The following is a 25700-nucleotide window of genomic DNA, read 5'->3' as shown; positions in this document are numbered from 1 at the left end:
CTCGTCGTACAGGGTATATATCGTAATTATTCACGACGATCGTAACGTTTAAGTCCAATTCGAGCTTAAAATCCCACGTGAGCTATACTACCACAATAGCCTGAATTTCTATTTGTTCGTTTACTGCCTGTTCGTACTCGGAGCATCCGTTGTAAATTACAGCAAAATCTTCTAATGTGTTCCAGAATATGTCTTCATGGAATTTTAATAATTTATTAAATCTATAGATAACAAATGTAAAACTTACTAATTTATAATTAATATAAAATAAGAGAGCACGAAACTTCCTATTTTATGGACATATTAAATATTTGTAAAAAATTCTGTATCATTAGTATCACTTTAATTACTTTAAAGGATATAATCCCATAAAGCCGTGACCCCTGAAAGAATCGATGTTCACGCGTGACAAATTGGCGTCGTATGAAAGTTCCGGTATGAACGTTACTAGAGCTGATACCAGCTAGGGGCACAGGTATATGTTCTGGGTTCATTATATATTTATAAAGGGCTGCCGACTCAACGAGTGGTCCGGGTAAATTTAAATTGTAAATAGACAGAGATTTCAAGTAAAAGCCTGGATAAGAGCGGATATGGTATGAGAGTCTGTGGTGGAAAGAGGAACAGGCTGCTTTTATTTGTAAAGTTTGAATTTCCTCGATATCGAAGGTGTTTAAGCCGCAAGTGTGTTTCATGTTAATCGTTCGTGTTAATTCATTCGAGACCGAGATTTTATTGTAATACGATTCCTGGGTGTCAGTACGATCTGAATGTTTTGTTAGAATGATACTGTGCTTTTCTCTCTCTGGAATATTCTTTTCATATTTTAATTTTAAGTCGATGACAATCTTAAATTTTATGCCTCATGTTTTTAAAATATAAAATTATATACTATGTTATACTATAATATATTATGTACAGTTATATATATTATGCCTACTGATTGATATGAATTTCTTTCGGTCTCGAATGCGTTAAAACGGAGCGCAAAGAAGTCGAAATTACTTATTGTAATTGGTAAAACATCGTGAAAGGCAGACAGATACAAGAAAGAAGTTAAACTATAAATTATATTTGCGACATTGTTATGTTTTTGCTTTCTTTAAGCCTTTCATCAAGACAGCCGATCTATAAATATTAATCGACCAATTTCTCTAAGCTTGTAACTTCAAATTAATGTTTATATATATAAAGAGTTACGTATTAATCTATCTAAATATTTAAAAAGATGTTTAATGTTATAAATGATGGATATTAAAGATGTTCAAAAGAACGTAGTCTTCGCGTGTTCTTTATCATATCCCTGATCAAAGACATTCCAATATTATTACAATATCCAATTACATATTGATACACAAGATATACAGATTATTATTTATAACATTTTGGTTTTCTTAATTGAGTTATTCATTTAGTACAAATGATAAGTAATTAGTAATAAGTCATAAAAAAAAAAAAAAAAAAAAAAAACGGTATTGTAGTAGAAATATTATAAGAAAACATTTTCTGTTTCAGTGTAGAGTTACTCCTTTTTATAGACAGTGTCGTACAAATCCGTACGTCTTTGAGAAAATGTAGGTATCTGAGCCCTTACTTCCTCAACAACTTTCAAATCTGAGAGAAAAGAAAAACATACGAAGTAATAAGTAATGCTTGCTAATAAATTCAACAAATACAGAGGGAGCCGGCAAAATCGATGAACCAACGAGACTAAAAGTTAATTACATCATGGATTTCTCGCTTTTAATGTTAAGCTGGAAATTACCGATATCGGTGACCACCATATTTTCCTGAGTTTCCAAATCATAAAGGATTTTCTCCCAGGGATTTGTCAACTGTGTATGTCCCCATGCGACATAACTTGCTGAAGGAACACGAGCCGGTGATATACAGGCGACGTATAATTGATTGTCATTCGCTCTGGAACGCTGAAGTAATGACCAGTGCAGTGGTCCAGTGGTCATATTGAATGCCGCCGGATATATCAGCATTTGGCAACCTAACACAGAGAAATGGGAAATACGAGACCACTGAATTTTAGTTAACTTTGTAGCTGCACAGTCCATATTCCATAATTTATGAATATGCGAGAACAGTCCTCTTGTCGTGCTTCTAATTCTTTTATTTATTTCATTTTCAGCGAATATACTGGTTTTTTAAATTAAGCTCCTTTTTATACAGAGTTACAGATTATATTGATTATATTTTATATAGAATATATTTAAGAAAGATAGTTACTTTCATGCTAGTTAAGTATTGTTCGATTAAGCTACTGTACCTTTGTTCCGATAAATGCGTGCCATTTCCTCGAATCTGATATCATAGCAAATGCCAATACCTATTTTGCAGCCCTTCACATCAAACATTGTTAGGGAATTACCAGGACTGAGTGAATCACTCTCTCGGAAAGTAATCTTGTTGGGAATGTCGATGTCGAATAGATGTACCTAATAACATAAAAATATAGTTGCTAACTCTATTGCTGTAACTTTTGTAATTTAACATCAATGTTACGAACTTCTAAACTTTAATTGTTTTTTATTTAATAACTGACAGCGTTTTTATCACTTTCTTTTATTAAAAAGTTTTATCATTTAATAATATTTGAGAAGGAATATTTTTTAAGAAAAAATAAGTTTTTTCCTATGTGAAAAATTTATATTACAAAACAAATATATTGTACAAAAATTTATATATTATATTACGACAAAAATGTATGTTTCTCGTATCAAAACGTATTTTATAAACCTATAACATATTTTTTAAATTATAGAATTGGTTATAGTACACGTATGTACATATGCATATTCCTAAATTATTCCTAGATAGAGTCACTTTCTCCACCCCAATATTTTCAATTTCAAAGCCACATGGAGGTATATTATTTACCTTCCGGTGTTTTGCTATCAAAGTTCCATCGGGACCCCAAATAGTACAGGTATTGTACAATTTATCGCCCTCTATTTCAGGTATCGTACCACCAACTACATAAATGCTGTTTTCCTTAGCTGCCTTCGATAAAGCAACGCTCGTTTCACCGTTTCATCAGGAATACTCTCGGCGTATTTTGGAAACTATTCTGCATTGCAATATTTCAATTAATGAAAAATAACTGTCCTTTGTTCCAACCATAAATTAGGTTGAAATGTTTGTCAATTTTTTATTTTTTAAATTATTAAAATAACTAAATTTTATATTTAGATTTACTTAAATATATAATTACTTAGATAATAGTACATATAATAAATTGTTTCTACAGGTTCAAGATGAAAAATGAATATTTAGAAATGTTTAATTACAATCATGCTATTTGGGTCAGTACCAGTGACTTGTTACTTAACGACTTTGCTAGTACTTTTTGAAACATAAAGTTAGATTTTAACTAACTTTAATTTTTAACTATTATAGGTGGAATTATAAATACAAAATAATTGATAATACTAGTTTATAAGTATCTAATTATTAGTATCTTAAAAAATATATTTATACAAAAATCACGATAATCATAAAAATGGGGAAATTCTATATTCTCGAGTCAATTCACAATCTTTATGGAAGTATGAACGTTAAGGTAATTTGTCTACTTTTACTTTTTTCTATATAGTTGTTATACATATAATAAATTATTAGAAAAAGAAACAAATTATTACGTATTCCATATGGTGAATTAAAGCATTCAGGAAGAGCGATAATATCAGCATTATGCTCTTTCGCGCTTGAAATGTAGGAAACTGCCCGCTCTACATTTTTGCTTTTTACTTCATTTACTTGAAGTTGTACCAACGCCAAGCGAAATGCTAAAATGTTGGAAAAGTTAAATACACTCGGTTATATATTTCCCATACTTTTTATTTATAAATACTTTATACATAGTGAATACTTACTCGACATCGTTCGCACTACTTGTTTAACGATGTTCGTAAGTATCATAATGTTCTTTGAGGTTATGTATGGTATTACTCGATATCAACATTACGTAAGCAATACGCGGGGATTTTTAATAATTATTGATAAAGTTTAGGACATTAACTTTGATGTAATTGTAAACATTATTACATATTATAATTAAATGTAATTTTCAGTTAAGGGTAAGAAAAGAAATATACTTTTGTAAAAATACACTTTATTATAAAATCTGTATAAATAAAATTGTACAATTTATCTTGAAAGTAAAATGACCGAATACGTTCCTGGAAAATATTACTGCCTACTAAATGATCGAGATCTTGATCTTTCTCGTCGTCTCGTTTTTTACTTGATCTTTCAGACGAGCAATCGTACTTCTTACGTTTCTTTGACTTCTTCAATCTTTTTAATTTATAAGAATCATTACTATTAGAGTTACTTCTTTCTCTCCGTCTCTTCTTTTCAGAATCACTATCGCTGTCATCATTAGATTCGGAGCGCCTTTTTCGTCTTTCTGATTTTTTATCCCCCACTTTATCATACTTGTTCTTATTGTGCATCGTACTTCCGATTTTCTTTCTTTTATTACTACTTTTGTTCTTCACCGTCTTCGGGGTCAGGGGACATTGATCTTTTTCTATCCATCTTTTGCTTGAGTCCCTTGGATTCCTTGTCCTTATATTCCTCATACTTTTTTGTATCTGAAATTAACCCCATAAAATACTGAAATCTAAAACCTCTACATTTATCATATTTTATATAAAGATAGAAGGGACCTTTAAAAAATTGCATGCAACAACACACTTACAGATACTCTTGAATTAGTTTTTCTACATGTCCGATTATGTCTTTATATGTATATGTCAATTCAAATTTATTTTCTTAAATGTCCCTTAATGAAAAACTAACACTTCATATTAACTTTGAACTTTTGAGTTCTTAGAATATTCTGATTTAGTCACTGGCTGTACCATAAATTCATTTACAGATATTATATTTCCACCAAGAGCTAGTTTTATTATGAGCCTTCCTGCATCATCATCGAATCCTTCTATTTGACCATAATTATTACTTTGTTCTCCAGCTATAATTTTCACAAATGTTCCTTTCTCGATTTTAACTTCTTCCTCTTCTTTTTTGAAATCTGTATTTTTCTTCTGCAATGCTACTTTGTCTGCTCCAAGACCCATACCTTTTGGTCGTAATTCTGGTATGACAGCTGCTACTAATCTGTAATAGTTAGAATAAACGATTGTGAAATAAAAAATGATGTTCTCTGTTTACTTTCCAATAAGTGATGTATTAAATACATATAATTAATTTAATCCAGAGTAAAATTCATACTTTTCATTTCAACCAATTCCCTTTCCTGGTTGCCATCCCATTCCCCTTAACATTGCTACACCAAAAGCATCAATAGGAATTTTTTCATAATCTTCTAACGTAGACTGAAAAATACAAAACGATATTTATAATATGCAAATGTAATACATCTGTGCATTGCACATCAATATGTTGATAACGTACCTGTTCTTTGCCTCTTAATGATTCATCTTCTACTAAAGGTAAAGTTAAATCATTTGTTTTAGTTTCATATTTATTCTTTGACTTAAGTTCCCCAATGATTTCTTTAGTCGCTTGCTCTTCTAAAGTAACAACTTTATTTTCACTATCTTCAACTGGCTCTTTCTTTATTGATATTATTGGCGATGTTTTTCCATTAGATAGCTTTGATTTTGCCTCGTTAACACTAGCGTCTCCTACCTTTTCCTTATCTGCCTTCGGAAGGAAAATGTCTGCATCTATTTTATTAAGAATTCTATCATGCCAGGTTTTTGAACCTAGTAATGGAATAATTAGAGGTTCATCTTTTTTTTCTTCCTCATTGAAATAAAAAAATTGTTTTCAAATATATATATTCCGCTATTGGTGATTTTTATAGGTTAGGTTGAGGTTATATGTTTCTTGATTATAAATTTTACTTTTTGAACTCACCCTATTACTTTAATACCTTTCTCATCAAGGCATTCAATGTAATCAACTTTCTTTTTTTCTTGTGGAATAGCATTTTTTAACACAGGTTTCTTAATAGATTTCGCAAAACCGAAGGAAATCTTCTTTCCTTCTTCTGCCATTTATTTGTTATTTTAACACTGACTTATAGATCAATACACATGTATATACTGGACATAAAGATTGATGTCACTTGAATCTATGTACATGAATCTAATATCTTATTATACTTTATTAATCTACTCAAAATTACTTGCACATTACTAAAATTTCATTCCGACAATGTATCAAGCGTCTGAATAAGTGACATTAAAGTAAACATATATCAAAGAGGAAATAAGAAGAACTGACGCCTATGGTTTTCTATGTTACAGAGCTAGTGCTGCATCATACGGCCAAATGCCGAAGGTGGCTTATGCTAGTATATACCTGCCTATACGTTTCAATGAGAAAATCGATATTATGTGTTCATGTGAAAATTCACATTTCCCTAGGAGCTGTATTTTGATAGATTTAAGCTTCTAATGGAGCATTTTAAACGTATAGAGTATACTATGAAGTAGATAGTAGTGCGGATCATTTTATATTCATAGAAAGTTTGAATGTATAGAAATGTACAAAATGCTCATGATATGCAAAAATATGCAAAATATTCAAAGTAAACCAATCATCAAAAAGTTTAGAAGGTGAAACAAATTTCTTTAATAACACCTAGATTAATTTTTATTTGTTAACAATCCCATATATAACCATAGCTTTCGCCCGGCGCATATACGCGCCCATACATGCGTTAATAAGATAAAAGGAAATAAAAGACAGATTATCGATAAAATACACTAACACATATGTAATACGTGGAGATATTACCACTCAGATTACACATATTATATATTATAAGGGAAGATGTATACCACGTATACATATATGTAGAACGAACATTTCAAACTTGTTTATAACGCGTGCGCACACATACATGCACGCACACGAACAATTTTTCGAACGATAATTATATTAATAATTTATAACCATTTATATTTTTATATTTTTATATTTTTATATTTTTATATTTTTATATGATAAGCATTTATATTTTTTAAAATATGTTCTTATGGCATACATATTTATTCCACGCTTCATATCTATCCACATCCGTAACTGTAGGTGACATTGTTTTTTAACAATTTTGCTATTATTTCATAATTCTTTAATTCATATTTCAAAGTCGTAACAGATGTTTCTTTTTTTTTTTTTTTTTTTTTTCAAGTTTTTCCCATATTGGACTTATTTCGAGCAGCCATGCTTGCTTACAAAGCAATTTTATATCCACGCAAGAATATTTTTCAGTAGATTTTATTATGTGGTTTACAATATCCATATTCTCTAATAACTGGTTGCTAAGGTATAATTTGAACATACCAAGTCGAGTAACTTCATTTGGTAATGATACGTATATTTTCTTTTCAAGGCATCTGCGTAAAGCTGCATCAATGTCCCTAATAATATATTTACAATAAATATTATTGTTCTGTTATATTAATAATAACAAAGGAATATTCCGCACAACACAATAATTAAGATTAAGATAATGAATAATTATGATATTAAGATATTTTCTACTTAGAAAACATTGAAATAGCGTGATATACATAGCAAGGGCAATTAGTTGCAGCCAAAAGAACTACATTAGAATTTTCGTTAGATACTAATCCATCCAATCTAGAAAGAAGTTCTGATCTGAATCTCTTTGCAGGTTCAGACAATGTACAGTTTACTCCTTTATTTGTGCCTATCCAGTCAATCTCGTCGATAAAAATAATTGTAGGCGAAAAATTATAGGCAAGTTCAAATAAAACCTGTTCAGTTTAACAAATGTATTAATGTAACTATTCTATTTATATATGATTATTATTATATATGATATATTCCAGAATCTCTTCTTCATAGACAAAGGAAATCAACTTACACGGATATACTTCTCGGAATCACCTCTCCATTTGCTCACCAATGAGCTGGCCGTTATGTTAAAAAAGGTGCATTGACATTCCAGGGAGAAAATGGGCCTTTAAAAAAGATAAGGTACTTGAGGAGATACACAATGGCCTCCTTAATAGCAGATTTACATTCCTCTAGGCCTACGATGTTGTCCCAATATACATTTAATTTTGTCAGTATGATTTCCTACGACAATACAAAGATGAAATGGCGCATAATCTCCGTATTAATTTCCGTAAGTGTTATGTAATTCGTTATTTAAAGCTTTACTGAAATCAGTATTTACAATACGTATATTAATCGAAAATAACTTACGCATGAAATGTCTTCAATAATCTTCCATAATTCCAGATTGTCTATATAAAGCTTCTGAGCCTATTTTGATATCTTTGATTGCGTGGATTGTTCCATTAAGATGTTAAATAGCTCTCCTCTTCTGATGAAGATTCATCGCTTTCATTGGCGAAAATTGATGTCACTGTCATTGCGAGATTAATATCATCCGTAGCATCACCCCTCATCTTCTGTTGTGCATTCCTCCCTTTCACAGACCCAGATACAGACTCACTTCTCGTTTGTTTGCTAACAGATTTGACACGTTTTACTACTTCTTCAAAGATTGAATGATATTGTAATCGATACGTTGAATACGTTGAGAACGTTGAATAGTGTTAAATAATTTAAATTCTTACACTTTGTTCGCATTTGTCATTTCCCTCGTCTTTATTTCCTTTTCAGTTATTTTCTTGCACAATATAGGATATTTTTGGAATTTCATCTTGTAATAATTTTCATATTCTGTAAGAATAATTTCCAAATCGACGTTGTCGCAGACTCGATATTTCCGAGGTAGACGAGCTTCCCGGATTAATACATCGCTAATGTCTACATATCTAAAAAATATAATTTTTAATTCATTGAACAAATTTTATGCTATGAGTACACACTATACGATAATCATCAATTAACTGTTTTATTTCTAGGTAAGACAGACAAAAAGAATGTACTGTCTATTTATTATTATATAAATCCTCGGCGATAATTTTTTGCCTTCTGCCTTTTAATTTCTAATTTTTAAAGTTTGAATTTAAATATATTTTCATTTATAACTAGTTAATCTACGTTATCGATTGAGTTACTCTATAACTACTGAGTTACCGATGTCGATTTTCAAATTTTGGTTCCTTCCCCTCTTTCCGCACTAATTTCTATTTCGATTGGTCGCCGATATTATTCGAAAAAATTGCAACTAAGAAGATATCTAAATATATACACATAATATAAATATATAAACATAATTTTGTTATCTACTATCTTGATACGTGCAAAGATAAATCTTAATGATATATAATACAGCGTAAATGGTTATAAATAATTAATTATTGACAATAATTATAAGAATTATCGAAAGAAAAAATCATAGATACTATGTGCGAGTGTAAAATATCACAAAAAATGAACAACAATTGTGAAAAACGCAATATGGCAAATCAATGACAAAACACACTCATGACTGTCATGGAAGTTCCAAAGTCTTTTCGCAAATTATGAGATATCTTATTTGTGGTACCTTGCAGCGATAAATCACCGTTCATTGTAATAGTTTTAAATGTGATAATGATATCCTTGTATTGACTATCGTTTTTCGATAGTTACGAGAATTTTCGTTTATTACTTTGAGACAATCCGTCACTTCCTTTCTCTTATAAAGTTTCCCTTCAACTCCGTTGAAAACTGAGCATCAAACAGGAGACGAACGATTTGTTGTCATGGCAATGTTAGTTCACACGTAAGCAGGGTGCGAATATAATGATGGAATAGTCGAATCCTGTCTACTGTATAGTAAGATGGATGCGACATGGAAATAGAAAGAGAAGGCTGTATATAAGCATTTTCTGTCCTTGTTTAATCAGGCATGCACACTAGTGGACACTGACGGCGCTCGTTTACCGTTGTTACACATTTCCGGTACAAGTACGCGGGCATTAGAGAAGGACGGAACGGTCTCTCTCTTTACCCCTATATCGCGTTTTTAGTTCGCTCACGCGCTCTGTACTTATATCTATTACATTTCCACCATAAGCAGCGGCCGTGCAGTGACTTACAAAAGTTTCGAACTCGCGGACGTTTAATCACGTTCCCTACTCCGAAGGGGTAAGTACAAAGTTGCTCGTCTCAGTACTCTTGTTAGAAGTTTTATCATCTTTTTCATTTCGTGGCTACAAGTTTCCCAGGAAATTCTTATCGTTTTACAAGGGCTGTGGGACACAGTGACGTCAGCTATCGATCATATACGCGAATTTGTTGTAAATTAATTAGGAGAATATCTGGAGTTGTTTATCGTTGCCAGCTGTAAAATATTAGAATTTTTCATTCATAATTGTCATATTTTCGACTCTTCCGTTGCCAAGACCATCTTGAAAGATTTTTGGTATGTTCCATCACCCTTGTTAAAAGTGTGCCCATTGGTTAGCTATATTGATTTTAAAAACCAATACGTATATCAAGTTTATTATTTAACAGAAACAAAGAAATTCGTTTTATTAACGAATTTTCGATGTTTCTTCTCAATTTCCTTTAGCATCGAACGAAGAACATTATTTGATCAAACGTTTCATCGTTCAGATTATATTTCGTTTAAAAAGATTGAAATTGATATTGAGATAAAATCAAAAAGTATCCGTTGTTCTCGAACATTCTAGTATTCCTTCGCCGCCCGGGAGAAAGACAGGTATGAAGAAAGAGGATATTTTTTTTTATTAACTTTTTAATATTGATATTTCGACAAATATTGACGTGTGCAGTGAGAAAATCGAGTGAAATTTTCAATAATATCGTTTTAATAATTTGTGAAACGAATTAGTTTGGTTTTTTCCATTTTTATTAGTTTCCGTCAGTGCTGATTGACGCGCCACTCCAGTTTCCATTTCCGTTTCTCGAAATTTCCTACGTCCTTGGTCTTTGGGACTCTTTGCCCAGGTAACTGCATTGCTTCTGGGTACGTCTCACCGTTCGGGTCTCTCGAGCTTTCGGTGTCAGTTGTTACCGTTGAAGGAAGAGAAGCTAGTGACGGATATTATCGGATAAATCGTTTATTCTGGAAAAGTTCGAGTAAGTTCGTTCTGTTTGAATAAATCAAGACATAGATCAATTTTTATCGTATCATCGTGATTCGCCATGTCGTACGTTTGGTTTCGGGATACCATATGTTTTTAATTTGGTACTTTTAATTTGACATTTTACGCCTATAATCGTGACAGGAAGATACTTTCAGTGAATTATAAATATTTTAAATTATAAATTATAAATATTTGTTATAAATTACAATCATACTACGGGGAAAAGTGAAACATATGTTTTCTTGTGGAACGATTCATGTGATAGTAAATTATTCGAAGCATAATAATGCAATTATTTCTGTGTTATTGCTTTATCGAAGCATAATAAAGCATTAAACATCTATACGGTAACATTTACGGACGAATATTGGGGTAATATTATCGCGTCGCTTTAATCTGGCATTTAATGCTTTGATTGCGGTCTTTGAAATGGCATCACAGATGCTGGTATAATATCACACGAAAAAGGAAGGACCACCAAGTGCACCAGTGCGTTGCAGCCATCGGGGGTGGCTTTGACGCCGGTGCCGAGGAGAGGCGCAGAACGTGTTCGATCGACCCGCGAACGCAGCCCGTGCTCGTACTGCGACAGAGTTCGTTTCAGTTAGTCTCAGTCGCTGTTTGCCCGTCGACAGCGTATAGTCGCGCCGGCCAACGATTATTTTTTTCTTTTTTTGTTTCTCGATAATTCTCTCGCAACGTTCTATACGTACACGTTCTATACGTACACCATCAGTTTATCGCGTGATCATTGTTCCCGCTTCCCCTACCTTTTGTCACGTCCTTCAAAGAAGATTTCCCTTCAGTTTTTTGTTGTTTGGGGAAAATTCATCGCTCGGACACATGGATTTATCGACACGACGGTTTATCGAGGCATCAGCGTGATGTACTTTTCAAGTTTCATATTTTCTCTATGATACTTTCTAAGGAGAATTTAGAATTCGAAAGATATCAATTTCCAGGAAATATAGGTCTTTATGAGACCATCGATAGGTTTGAATTTAATTAACTCTCTTATAATTGGTATTTCAATTTTTTAATTCCTTAAATTTAGCTTTCTTTAGACGATATAACGCGGGCATTTTATGATATATCCAATATATTCGTATATATTTTACTTTATACATTCGATAAATTTCCTTGGTTGGCCGGCCTGCAACCCACATACGGCACTTAATAAAAATTTGTTTCGTTAGAGGTCGGTGTTTGTTCATCTTCGTCATAAAAATGTCATGACGTCATATCATATCACAAGGGTTCTTCTGAAAGCTAGATATTCGATAACAAGATTAATGGTCTTCGGTAGCTTGCAATGTCAAGCTTTGAACTGGCGGGATCGCCTTGCTGTCAAATCGCCATTCAGCAGCGACCATATTCTTTAACTACGTTCAAGACGTATATCACGCTACAGGAACCATCAAAGGAGGATAATTGCAAGTTAGTTGCCCCTTAGAAACGAGACAGTTGGTTGTTACTTGTTATCCGTAGTTGGTAGTTGTTCTCCTTAGTCGCCACATATTATAAAGACGACATTCATAGTCACCAGTTGCCTTCGCTAATAGTTTCTTGTTGTCTGTAGTTAGTTCTCGTCATCGCTATGTATTCCATCAACCACGTAAAATTTAACATATAGGATTTTATTCTTTTTTATTCTTTCTGTAGGAAGATTCTTTAAGTAATATGAATTTAAGTAACTATTTTATGATACAATAAAGTGGAAAAACGATTATTTTACGTAACGTAATGTTTTAAAGAACATTGAATTTAAAGGATTCAGATAGATATCTTAAACGTAATTAAACCCTCCATATCGTAACAAATTAAAAGAAATTGCGCAAGAAAGTACAAATACATTTAATGCATAAAACATATATTTAAAATCCAAATGTAGGCGTTGACGCGTGCGTGCTACATGTTCGAAACGTTCGTTACATCCGCGATAAAATTTGTAACGACGAAGAAGCTTAACATATGGTGTGCTTCAAGACGATAGTAAAAAGTGTTGGCGGATTTTTCGAAATTTCTTCCATTCTTAATAAAAATATATTGTATAAATATAGTAAGATTTTTCAAATTTAAATAGTTATAATGATTTGAAACTTTACAATCGTACGGTTCTGTTTTATCCTTTGAATATACCTGTCATTTTCATATCTCCTTTTAACTAAACTAAATATTTGGAAATCCTATAATTTGTACACTTCTATTTGTGAATAAGATCGATGAAATTAACGCGTAACTATGCTTTCAATAATGGCTTCGATGTATTGCTCACCATTATGGCGGATTAACGTCTCTAAGTGATCGACCTTAATCACTAAATGGCAGCCGCGATTCAGTGGTAGAGCCTTACACATGACGGACATTGCAAGCGCTTGTAAGACGTCTATCGTGAAACGTTTCCAATAGCATCGATTACGACGACGGTGAAATCCGAATAGAAATATATATCGCGTATCGCTTCAGTCTGACATGTCTTAAAATAGAATCACAATTTTTCGTTCTTAAATAAAAAAAAAAAAAAAAAATAAGAAAAAAGAAAAAAAAGTCTATAAAAATTATATGCAAATAAAATAGATAAATGGATAAATGGTTGTACAAATTTATAAAACAGATATTACAAATATACGTAAATAAATTATATATTTATAAGTTGTTTGTTTAAATATCTGTTTGTTTAAATAAATAAAAGGGATATTTACGACTTACAATGAACGTAGTCCTGTTTTTAGTTTTAAACAAAGCAAAAACGGATAACAACTTTTTAAAATGTAAAACTCAACGCAACAGTGGTTTGTTTTAATTAATCAATAACGTTCAAAGTTAATTAATTTAGAGTGGTTTGTACATTTTGTATGCTCGCCGTATTTTAACGTTTGATGTGTAACGTTTGATGTAGTACTTGATGCCCGAAAAATCGAAAAATAATTAAATTTGATCGTTTCGTCGAATTTACAAGTGTGTATATTCGTGTGAAATCCTATGTGCTTGTGTATGCTGATGTGAAAGGCGGTAATATATTTTTCTTTTTTCGATTATTGTTGTCAACTTTTGTGTGGAATAAATCAATTCCGTGAATAGAAGTGCAATCAATACAGCTTACTATGAAATGATAGCACAACAACAGTACATATCGCCATTGACGTCAGCTTCACAAAATTTCTCGAGTATCGAGGTCGTCCATTTGGGTTAAGAATTTATTTCCAAAATGCCACAAGCACGAATATCTTATGGAAATCCACTGTATTTCCACTGTAATTTTTAATAATCAGATTCCATATTGTATGCTACGATTCGAGGAAAATCCGCAGCTAATTATTATCTTTGCTGCCTTTAAATACCATAAATAGTCGTCCGTAAATTTTAAAAGATTTTCTGTGCCATACTTATATTGTGTATTTTAGTCTTAAGGTGCGGGTCGTGTTCAATTAATCGAAAGTGATGAAACTGTAATGGGTCACGATAGTCAAATATTAAAAATGGTCTCGTTGGCTACATTTAAAATCTTTACGAGATATATATGCATAGTACGTTGCTACTAGCAACGGGTAGCGATGAGCAATAGAGAACAGTACCTTCCTTATCTCGTCGTGATTATGTACATACCAGTAATGCACAGTACTCGTACTGAATATCTTACAACATCTACATAGATTTTCAGATTTGTTTCGAATATTACCAGCATAACCATGATAGTAGAATTCTGTTACAGTATTAATTCTATAGTGCCGTTATGCATAATACAGCCCTAAAATGTTTCTACAAATATACGAATATTTTCGTCAGCTACTATATTCCAACCATGGCTTATTATGAAAGGAAATATATAACGAAATTACTTGTTTTTTTAGACTAAATTAGTTTAATTTGAATAATTTTAGTAATTGTGTAGGATCGAACAACAACTTATCATTAGCTTCACTCGAGACTTGATTGCACGTAGCAACGTAATTGCGTTGGAACTGAGGGTAGAAAACAATGTCAACCGTTAGACGCGTCTGTCTGGCGAATGTGTAACGCGTGAATAATAGATGGCGGCAATCACGTGAACCCTACTTATAGCTGTTTCGGCTTATATCGTAGCATTCAACCTAGGGTAAAACGATAGGGATCATTAGAAGTTGAAAGGCCGGCTGATCAGCCTCATTTTGTTCCATTTTTTAATCAAGCGATGAATCGACAAATTGTACAGATTTCGATGGTTATCACAGTTCTCTGGGAATTTTCAAGCGCGGTTCGTCGAATTTAGTCGGATTGGCTACAGACTCTTTTACGAGCAGCTTGAAACTCGATCTAGTTTCGAGAAAATGAAAAATTCGTTTTATCTCTTTGCTTCCCTGTTCCTTCCTTCCTCTTTTTTTTTGCTTTTTACATTGCGTTAAGACCGGCTAAATAATATTGATTGCCATGGACGTTGGCTGGTTCAAAATCACTGACATCGACGATAACAAAAGTAAGTTTGATGATCATTTATCTGAGCCGGTGTTATTCGACTTGAGCTCTGCACATTTGTTAATATTATTCTAGTAGGGATGAGATACTACAAATTTTAAATAACTTCGATTAAAATTATATTATAAAAATTATATTACATTAACGTTTAGAAGTCAATAAAGTGGAAAGAATTACGCGAGATAATGTAAATATAAATTACATTACAAGGAAACAATACGGCTAGGTAATTTGAAACATTCTGGCTAAAATTGCATTCTTTCAAAGTTAGGACGTACAGTATTTACAAAGCAGATTAAGTATCAAATGGGGTACTTAAGAAAATTCATGTTATCATTCTTTAGTAAACATTTTCAGGTTATAGCCTTCTGCAAAAGCTGCTTTTCGTTACGTTAACGTATTCATTATTAATATTAATCATATTGTTCTTATCTCCTAGGGGCATAACAATCCATTTTTATATTGTGTTAAAGCTAAATTTCTATTATATTTTCGCAAAATTTTCTTTCGTTTTATAGAGAAATGATAGATACACAGCATTTTTTGTTTTATGTTATTTTATATTAAATTGGAGAAAGGTGGATCGCACATAATTGAATAAAATAATATAATGCAAAAAATATCGTACATCTATCATTTCTTTATAAACCGAAAGAAACTTTTGGAACAACCTAATATTTCTCTCCAACGACACTTCTACGATGTTAAAATATTTGATAAAAATATTTGATAAAAATATTAAGAAATTCTAATATTGATTTAAACGTATCGATTTATTTACTTTTCGCTGCCAGAAATTGTTAATTATGATTTCCACTTGAAAGCGTATTTCATATTATGAGGATAAATGATCAAATTCATCTCTAATATACACGTTAGAGAGTCATTTATAGCTGCAATCCTGTTTACCGCTCATATTCCTGGAACTCGATAATTCACTAGGCGATTGCTTTAACCGTGCAGAATACATCCATAAATAATTAATCGCCATTAATATTCCATCGACTTTTGAAAATCCCTGATGTGATCTATTTCACGTGATGAGAATACGTGTAAAGTGAGGTTATTGCTTGATTATCTTTAGTCGAATAAATCGAGTGATTCAAATTATAATGCGGAAGAAAGTCAAAACTATGTATATTATTTTTTTCAATTTTTATGTATCATTTGACGGAAGGAAATTTCGTAAGTAAGGTTCACCTTCTTTAATGTCAATGATTTTGACATATGTTATTAAGCTCCAAATTCTAAGCAATCTTCTATATATATATATATATATATATGTAGTATCTTAATGGGTCTTAGAGGAAAGGACAAGTAATGATGTTTTGATTTAATAAATAATGTTCGAAGCAACGAAATGATTACGATGCTGTCGTACGTCTTATTCTCATAGACGGCTTCCGACTTCCCGATTCACACTCTTCCGCTTCTACACTCGCTCGCTCTCGCTTCTCAAGTCACACTCTGCACACCTTTTGCATCCGTCTTCTCCGGCTTCTCAACTAACACTGCCTTTAGCGTCTCTTTGTCTTTTCCCGTCCTATCGGACACGTGTCCCGAAACGCCCGTGGCCAGAGTCACGCAGGCCCTTTCCACGAAACTATCCACTTAAAAAGAACCGACGACACATTGATGTACCCGACGATGCCGCGGCTCTCGCGGCATTGTTTATGGTTCGGCAGATATCTTAGGCCTTTTGTCCACGATACTACATATATAACATACGTATAATAGCCAAAGTTCAACTGCCAAGTATACGCAAAGCTTTTATTTTCAATTTATGCGACACCACTATGTTTCATGAATTTATTTGCTAACGGTATTGAAACAAATAACAAGCAGAGGACGAACTATCCGTGAACTGTTTTGCCAACGAGTACGCTTCCAATATTTTCTGTTTGAGAAAACACACTTGTTGCTGTTGCAACTCCAAATATTTTTACAGCCGACGTTTTTGCCATGAATCATCGGCTAACATATAAAATAGAGAAAAGCCATAGTTGATTGTAATGGAAATTTAGAAAACCTGAAACTCGATATAGAAGGGAAAAATAAAGGAAAGGAAGGGAGAGATAATTGGAAGCTTGGGGCCAGGTTTAATTCACTGAAACCGGGCTGCTTGTGTCATCACGAAACAGAATTGCCAGTACGTCATTTCTGTGCTCCCGTCCTCGTAAAAACGGTTTCACTCGTTAAGAAAAAACGAATAGGCGGTGAAGAGAGAAAAAAGCAGACAGAGAGCGCTTTTAAAAAGCTGACGAAGCGTGCGTTGCCACAACGAGACACACGGTGCTATTTGTCGTTTTAAATTGCGCCGCAACTTGTTTTTCAGATCTTTGCTAGAGACACGTGAAAACACGTTGGAAGTATATTTCTTGTTTTTGTGGAATTTAGCTGGAAAATAAAAAAATAACGTAAAACATGTACTTACGACTTACAGAGTAATTGAATGTATACACTATAATAACCAGCGATTTAAGGCTTTAAAAGATCGAAAAAAAAGAAAAGAAAAGAAGAAAGATAATATGTTGTGGCAGTCTAACTCGATCTAAGGAACTAGAGAGGGAGGGGGTTGGGGGGGGGGGGGCAAAGCTTGTTAATCTGGAAAGAATACAAGCATCAATTTCAAGCACTTATAGAGAATCAAGCGGGCTTGTTAAGGTCGTAAGTTGGACAATTATCCCGTGTTAGGTTCAATCAGCTTAGTCCTACACAAAATTGATCGAATCATGTGAAAACAAATGTATTCTGATTTTTGTCGCAGATATTTCTGGTCTACGCACTCCAGTGCCCACAAAGCAGTTATTGAAACAGCTGATTTTCGCCTATTCTAGAGCGACAACATCCCCTGATCTTTTACAACCATGAAGGACCTGTACTCGAAAATACTTGCAATTCTCATCTGCTTGCAGGTTATTTTCGTCACTTTCTTCCCGTCAGGGGCTGGTAAGTTGATACTGATTAATTATACCATCGAAATTCTATATAATGGCTACAAAAAATATTTGCATCATTACCCTCATTTCCTAACGAAGCGCGTTTTTTTACCAAGTTTTATATTTCATTTCATAGTATCAAATCTCTGTAGTTACACGAAAGTATTAAATGATAGGAAACTTGATATACACGAATTTAATTAATTAATAAGTTAGTCGATATACAGCCATTATTATTTCATGTGAAATATTACAACGTCAAAAAACTTAACGTTCTTGTACGTACAGTATTAATCACAAATTGTAAGAATGTTTACTGATAAGCAAAATAGATAATATGGAAAACGCAGACCTATGGAAAGAGAATTCCTGACATTAGACAGGAATACGCGATTGCACGAAATATTTTATGGTATGTCTGACATGGAGAATATATGCGGCGAAGTACGAAAAATTCATCCTGAGATATGTATACGACCTACGCGGTACGGGACGTGTTATAAATGGTTTTCGCCACTCAGCCGTATTTGAATTTGTGAACACGATCGAACAAATGACGCGACAATTATTAATTGCCGTCTCTGCCTTAGTAACGATTCGCGTTGGAACGAGGTCGAATCGTTCCGATTCCCACGCGCGATTAACAAATAATTACAGTGGACATCAATTACTTGGATGACCTTCGTCATTTCAGCTTAAAACGATTAATTTGATCAAACCAACCAATTATTTCAATTAATACAATCTGCACTTTAAATTCGCACGTCTTGTGTATACACACCGGGCCAGAGAAAAGTTTTCATTCGTTCGAGTAGAACCTTCGTAGTCCTTGAGGACGCGTGTCGCTTCTCGTGCACCTAAAGTTTCGCTCAAATTAACCGATTTATTTGAATTCGAGCGAGTGAAAACCTCTTTGTCACCGTGAGTTTGTTACTTAATTGATACTCTTAGATGCCCTTTGCTTTCAATCTCTTACATCCATTCTTAATTAGTCAAGTCGTTTGACTTTTGACAAGTATTTTGAAACCATTTTACTAACACGAACCTACTTTTTTACTTGAGATTATCCGCTATTTTTATTCAAATGTATATGTACGTATATACACTTTTGAATTTTAAACGAACCTTCTATTATACCTATATCCTTTAAGTGCCGTTTTAAGTTTCAAGAGACTTTAACTCGGATAGCTCGACTTGGAGTTCTAACGTATACTGTAAAGCACACTTGCGAAGTAAAACAGCAAACACGATATAAAAACTTTTTGCCCATGTAAGAAATCGAATAACCTATTTCAACGGTGCTTTAATCTCATCGATGAAGCATCGATGCAACGAAGGAGCATCGTGATAGCCGCAATGCGGATCCGTTGAACAAAAATTTCCTGGTACGGTCGTTTTCGTAATGTTATTAACCGTTTTAGTGTCGGATGTTTCAAGACTCCGTATCGGTTTGTGAGTAGTACCGATCGACGCGATCGCGCTGCCCTTTTTCATCCTGTTTTTTTCATCGAAATATACCGTTCGACGTGCTCGCGCTTCATTTCATCGGTTATACTGGAAGCGTTACAACAAACACTCAAAAGTTTGCGAAATATTTATGCTCTGCGTTTCGTTGTGTGATAACATTCTATAATGCAGGATTTGGTTTTCCGATATCAAGAGGTAATTTTTTATATTGGTTTTTTTTTTTATTTGGTTTATGATTATTTGAAAAACGAGTAATTACGAGAGGAAACTCTGATATGACTCGCGACGAGCACGCTTGAGCGCGTTGCGAATTCGCGACGAGCACGCTTGAGCGCGTTGCGAATTAATGATCGTGACCATACATCGTGGCACAATTTACCACGGTACGCGAATAGAGTGATCACGCTGCGTGGCGTTAAAACGGTTAGCGTAACTGCGCGTACGATTGTCGAGTGACAAAGATATTGACGCTGGTAATCGTTTTCAGTGCATTTAGGAGGAAACTGTACTGATTTCGAAGGACGATCTGTCTTACATGGACAGATGTATGTGCCGGGACCTTGGATTTGCATACACTGCATATGTTACAATTCGAAGTCAACATCTTGCGGGCGTCTCCGCTGTTCAATTCCTGCGGTAAGTATATGCTCATTCTAAGAGCAACCAGCTTAACACAACCATGAGAAACTAAAGTACACCGTTAACGCTTGCATGCTGGTCGTTAAAACACATGCTGCGCGAATAGGGTACACAGCGATTCATTTAACTCGCCTTGAATTAGTTTTAGAAAGACAAACATGGACAGGGATAATTTTTGTCACGAGTCGTTTAATTTATTCGTTCATTAGAACGAATTAATTTACACCTGCTGAGATCGCGATTGATGCGACAAATTCGAAATCTTGTTCCATATAAATATTTTTAAACAAGCACGTCGTAAGCTTTGTATATTTTTTAATCGCAACGAAACTGTTCAGAGAAATGCTGAAATTATTAATTATAAAAGGAGATTTCTACGCATCGTTGTAAAAGTGTCAGGGAAAATATTCGTGAAACAGTTACGTTGTTACAAGTTCTACAAGAAGAAATATCGAAAATCACGTTCCACTTATTCAGTTGCACGTGTAAAAGGTATCTTGCGTTCGCGCAAAAAATCTCTGAAGGATACATGCTTTATAATAATTGGAGTGTCGAAGTTGTTACACGGATCGGCGTACACGTACCTTTTAATGAAACTAGGTTACTCATTCGTTATTCGTTCCTAATTTTCAGCTTCACGATTTTTACGCAATAAAATTTTATACACCTGTTCGGTTTATAAATGATTCAATTCAAATTTAACAGAATTAAAGTTGAAATAATCATTTGTACTTCATTAAAAGGTTCTTTCAGCATCTCGTTTCAATATTTTTATTGGTAATATTTTGTTGATCGTTATATTTAAATGGAGTTTTTCAAAGGAGAGACATTTTAAGGTAGGAAATGGACATACATTTATAATAAGAATTCAGAAGAAAGAATATTTCATACAGAAAGAAATATTCCGTATGTATAAATAACTACGCTATGAATTTTATATGTATCGGATATTCCTTCTGGTTAATGTATCTGATGTTTTTTCACGCGAGATAGCGTATATTTGCATCTATATGTCTCTTCGTTTCTCAGTAGTAAAACTTAGCATTCATGCGGCTGATAAGTAGTTACGCACTGACAACGAGAAACATAAAATGAGTAAGAAGCATGAGACATTCTATAGGAAAAATAAACTTGTTTTTATCTTTCATTGCATATTCGTCAGAATATTGTTAATAAATATTTAAGTTAAGATTTTCAGTTGAAATAAATACATAGGATTAGACATTTATTTATATATATATCTATGAACGCATTTGACATAAAATTTTGATAACGACTAAAATTATATATTCTGATATTAAATTAATTTAGTGAGAATAAAAAACTAATTTTTTTAAACAAGATTTTGTATAAAGTTATATTTATTAGGAAAAGTTCGTTCATCCCTTTATAATATGATAGGATTAGACTCATAGCTGTGTAAATCATTTCATGGAATAGTATATGTGTGCGTGTGTGTTCTAAGTTTTTACTATAAAAATGCTAAATGTACTAGGAGACGTTTTTAAAAATTCATACATTTTTCTTCATCAAACATATCAATCGTTATATTGAAAAGTTAATTATCTATTATTTGTTTCGAGCTGCACATTGATTGAGACATTCCTGTTGGTTATAATTGCGAATTTAACGCAACGAAGTTGTTTGAATCCCTTGCGAGCATGTAAATATATCGTCGAATTAATAGGTCAATTACTTGAGGTTGGAATTGAAAGAAAGAGAAAGGTGGAGGAGAAGTCTTGCGTTTGAATGCGGGACACTTTTAAAGCCCACAGTTCGCTGAAATTGCCAGAGAATTCAATTAAATGGCAAATTAAACCATTGAACTGAATCTGTTTCCAATCGCGAGCTTAGAAGTTCTATCCTTTGAATTTTTATATCAGTCAACTTTCTTTTTGTACGTACGGTAACGAATACAATTCATGAATTAATGAAGTATGTAATTGGATGAAAGTTCTTCTTCCTGATTCAGTTTAGACTAAGAAAAATTATATAATAACGAAATTATCAACTTAAAATTGATAGAGTGTATAGTTTTTTTTCTTTTTTTTTTTTTTGCGTGAGGAGGGGAAAATGCTGTTACGCATACCCAGTGATCCGCATCACTGGGTTATGTGGGACTCGGGCGGATGTTGTTGCCATACCCACTAAAAACCCCTCCTCCTTTTTCCTTTGCTTTGAGGACAGACAACCCCGGTAAAACCTGTCGGCAGTCATCAGGGTTGTCCTTCATGCCCGTTGTATCTTCTTCGTCGGGCAGCTATTCTGTATATTCAGTATTGCTCTCGTCATCTTCTCAGCTAGTTCAGAATACTGGGCTGATCTCCTTCTGTGGTTCTTTGTTGTCTTGTATCTCTGCCTTCACTGCTCCGCGTAGTTGTTGTTGCTCTCGTTCTCCTCCTTGCCTCCTTCAAGGCCTTCGCTGTCACCCTCCTGTGAGACATGACGGTCTTGCGAAATTGCCTGAATTTATCCCAGCTCTCGTTCTTGGCGGTCACCGTGGCGATCAGATTGTCCACGTCTATCTTCTCGCCAAGAGCGTTCTCCAGCTCAATCCTTCTGTCCGTTCACCTCGGGCACGTGAAGAGGGCGTGCTCTGCATCGTCGTTAGGGTCTCCACAGTCGAGACAGTTGCTGTCGCTGCTCTTGCCAATCCTCTTTCTATAGACACCGAAACTCCTGTAGAGGTGGCCGTGTGTGCGTTATATATTTATTGGACGTGCGTGATAGCTGTGGTAGTTGGGCCTGGTCCGCTGTAATTGTCACTGGGGGCTGTAGATGTCGCTGCCGTCGTCCGACACTAGTTAGTGTCGAGTGCCGCCACACTCCCATGCCCGGTTAACAGCTGCATGCTGTGATGATCGATGTCCATCTTCTTTTTGGTAAATAGCAGCGCACTCGGTATTAATTTCCTTGCGCCTCCAGTTCCCCCTTCAGCTCGTTGCCGTCATCCGCGCCGATCTTGGTCTTATGGATCTTGTTCCACTCGTAAGTCTCTCCGAGCATCTTTATCTTTATGTAGATCGGGAGATTTCCGGTCAACACGCAAAGTGCCGCGTGGGAGACGGTACGATATGCCGTCGTTGTTATGCACAGGGCCGTTCGTTGTGCCCGTTTCAGCTTCTTCCTGTTCTTATCGGTATTCGCTAAGCTAATTCTTCTTTCTGAACCCATACTGCCTCCGATGGAACGGGTCCGTTCCGATGCATCTCTCGATGATCTTCTTAAAGCATTTTTCCCAGATCTTGCTCATGGCTGGGAGTATGCTTATCGGCCGGTACGCGTTAGGGAGACTGGGATCCTTTCCCGGCTTCCTTAGCTGTATTACTCTGGCCGTCTTCCAGCAGTCTGGTTCCAGCTTGCTTCCAGCTCCTGCTTCCAGCAGTCCAGGAGTCTTCCATCGACTCCTGCAGCCTTCTTGGTGTTCATTCTTCCGGCGGCATCGACGACATCGCCTTCGCCGATGACGACGCTGAAGCTGATGTCTCCTTCTTCTTCGGTCTCTGCCTCTTCGCGGCCCTCGTAATGGGAGGGTCCGTGTCCCATGGTGAATAGCCTCTGTAGGACTGCTTCCACCATGTCGATCGGCATGTCGTTGGTTGGTTTCTTGCTTTTGCATCTCTTCATGACTGTGCGATAGGGTTTGCCTTCTTGCTTTCCTGTATGGATGGAAACGCGTTCGAAAAGTAGAACGGAGTAATTAGCGATGCACGATCCCAGGCTGGTGAATATTTTTCCATCGGGAAAAGTCAGGTCGAGCGATACAAGATTTATATGCTCGTTATTTCAACGTCTGTTACGCGATAGAAAATGAACATAAATGAATAATAAATGTATTACAGCCATAAAGATTGCTTGATGTACGCCACCGTTTTTCCCCTATTCTCCGATACAATTTTCCTTTTTTTTTCTTTGCCAAACACTTTACTAATCGGTACGTATTCGAATTATCCTCAATTATTCTCGGTTGTTTCCGTTTCCTTTGGATTTACATAAGTACTCGTTTGATGTACGTGCAGAGTGAGATAATAACTATTAACAGCTATAAAATAAGAAGCGAAAATACGTTGAAACTCGACTTCTAGATTCGCGAGACTTTGCAGAGCTTCGAAACTCTCGTGTTTCAAACCTAATAAAAAGTTGTAGAGGGAGAATTACATTGCGAGATCTGTTAAGGAAAATCGTATCGTTGTAATAGGATTATTTCAGCGAGGGAAATTCCGTGTTGCGTGTAACGCGTTGCAAAGCCATGAGCTTTCTTTCGGGTTAATATACATAATCGCCTTATCGAACTTTCCATCTAAATCGTTGCGCTCACACGTGAATTTTGCATTTCAATCTTCTTACTTGCAGTCCAGTCCAGTTTAGTGTGACTAAGCTAAATGTTTCAGCCCTTCCAGGTAGAATATGTTTTATAGAGAGACGTACAACTCTATGAAGGGGAGATCAATAAATTGGGTTATCTTTAAATCACTGACAATTATTTCATCGACACGATTTCACCGACAGCGAATCCACCGGCAATGTCTATCAAAGTTTATGTACCGATACACCGAGTGAAATCACCCACAATCATTTCACCAATATTCTCCTTTGTCGATAATTATCATGTTTGCCACTACATGTTATCGTTGATTATATGTCTTTATTTACACATTCGTTTACGCGCATAACGAGATAAACGAAGAAACGAAAATGATATGTTGTCATGATGTATTGTTAAATTACTAATTAACACGAGTTATATATCTACCTACATGAAAGCTTCTAAATATCAATTATAATTCATGAAAGCACACAAGCTATTTTGCTATACACAAATGGAATTATAAGGAAATGTTACGTGCTAATGATTTAACGAAATTTATTCTTCTGTACATTTGACATTTCTGTATTATTACTTGTGTACTTTCTGCTCTTGTTTACGTCATCGGAAGTAAAATTACGTTAAGCGAATCAGCTAATCTATTTGAGCGATTCAATGGCTCGGTCTTCTCTTATGCGACTACCAAGTAGAAGATAAGTTCTTGGTTATATAACATTTTATAACATCCAAATTAACTTTTTTTTTCTTTTTCGTTTTCTTTTTCTTTCTCTTTTCTTTTTTTTCCTTTTTCTTTTTCTTTTTCTTCCTTTCTCTTTTTCTTTTTTTTTTCCTTTTTCTTTTTCTTTT

At 34.3% G+C, this 25700-nt stretch overlaps 1 protein-coding gene and 3 long non-coding RNA genes across 16 annotated transcripts; 2 read left to right on the top strand and 2 right to left on the bottom strand.

The window, feature by feature from the left end:
• Window positions 1-612: 612 nt before the first annotated feature.
• LOC126928341 (omega-amidase NIT2-like) lies at window positions 613-5448 on the bottom strand. 13 transcript variants are annotated; one of them, XR_007716555.1, is made up of 8 exons: window positions 5434-5448; window positions 5251-5354; window positions 4878-5136; window positions 3885-4607; window positions 3651-3797; window positions 2890-3079; window positions 2279-2447; window positions 613-1999 (listed from the first exon to the last, which is right to left on the bottom strand). XR_007716555.1 is itself a non-coding variant. In XM_050744125.1 (4 exons), exons 2-4 carry the CDS (start codon window positions 2364-2366, stop codon window positions 1523-1525), a joined length of 414 nt encoding a protein of 137 aa, XP_050600082.1. In that variant the 5' UTR covers window positions 2367-2447; window positions 2890-3202; the 3' UTR covers window positions 613-1522. The 13 variants fall into 13 exon arrangements, 3 of the variants coding, with proteins under 3 accessions (XP_050600082.1, XP_050600084.1, XP_050600083.1); XR_007716557.1 differs by having other exon boundaries at window positions 3224-4607; XR_007716556.1 differs by having other exon boundaries at window positions 3300-4607.
• A 1663-nt stretch (window positions 5449-7111) lies between these two features.
• Window positions 7112-7960, bottom strand: LOC126928344 (uncharacterized). Its single transcript, XR_007716566.1, has 2 exons — window positions 7883-7960; window positions 7112-7772 (listed from the first exon to the last, which is right to left on the bottom strand). It is a non-coding gene; the product is annotated as an uncharacterized LOC126928344 (long non-coding RNA).
• Window positions 7961-7997: 37 nt separating this feature from the next.
• On the top strand, window positions 7998-8605 carry LOC126928342 (uncharacterized). The gene is made up of 2 exons (XR_007716564.1): window positions 7998-8146; window positions 8263-8605. It is a non-coding gene; the product is annotated as an uncharacterized LOC126928342 (long non-coding RNA).
• An 11608-nt stretch (window positions 8606-20213) lies between these two features.
• Window positions 20214-21030, top strand: LOC126928343 (uncharacterized). Its single transcript, XR_007716565.1, has 2 exons — window positions 20214-20524; window positions 20634-21030. It is a non-coding gene; the product is annotated as an uncharacterized LOC126928343 (long non-coding RNA).
• The last annotated feature ends 4670 nt before the right edge of the window (window positions 21031-25700 follow it).

Source organism: Bombus affinis, unplaced genomic scaffold (genome assembly GCF_024516045.1).
Source record: "Bombus affinis isolate iyBomAffi1 unplaced genomic scaffold, iyBomAffi1.2 ctg00000856.1, whole genome shotgun sequence".
Lineage (NCBI taxonomy): Eukaryota > Metazoa > Arthropoda > Insecta > Hymenoptera > Apidae > Bombus > Bombus affinis.
The sequence above is the reverse complement of the archived record's forward strand: the minus strand, read 5'-3'. Positions and strand labels throughout refer to the sequence as shown.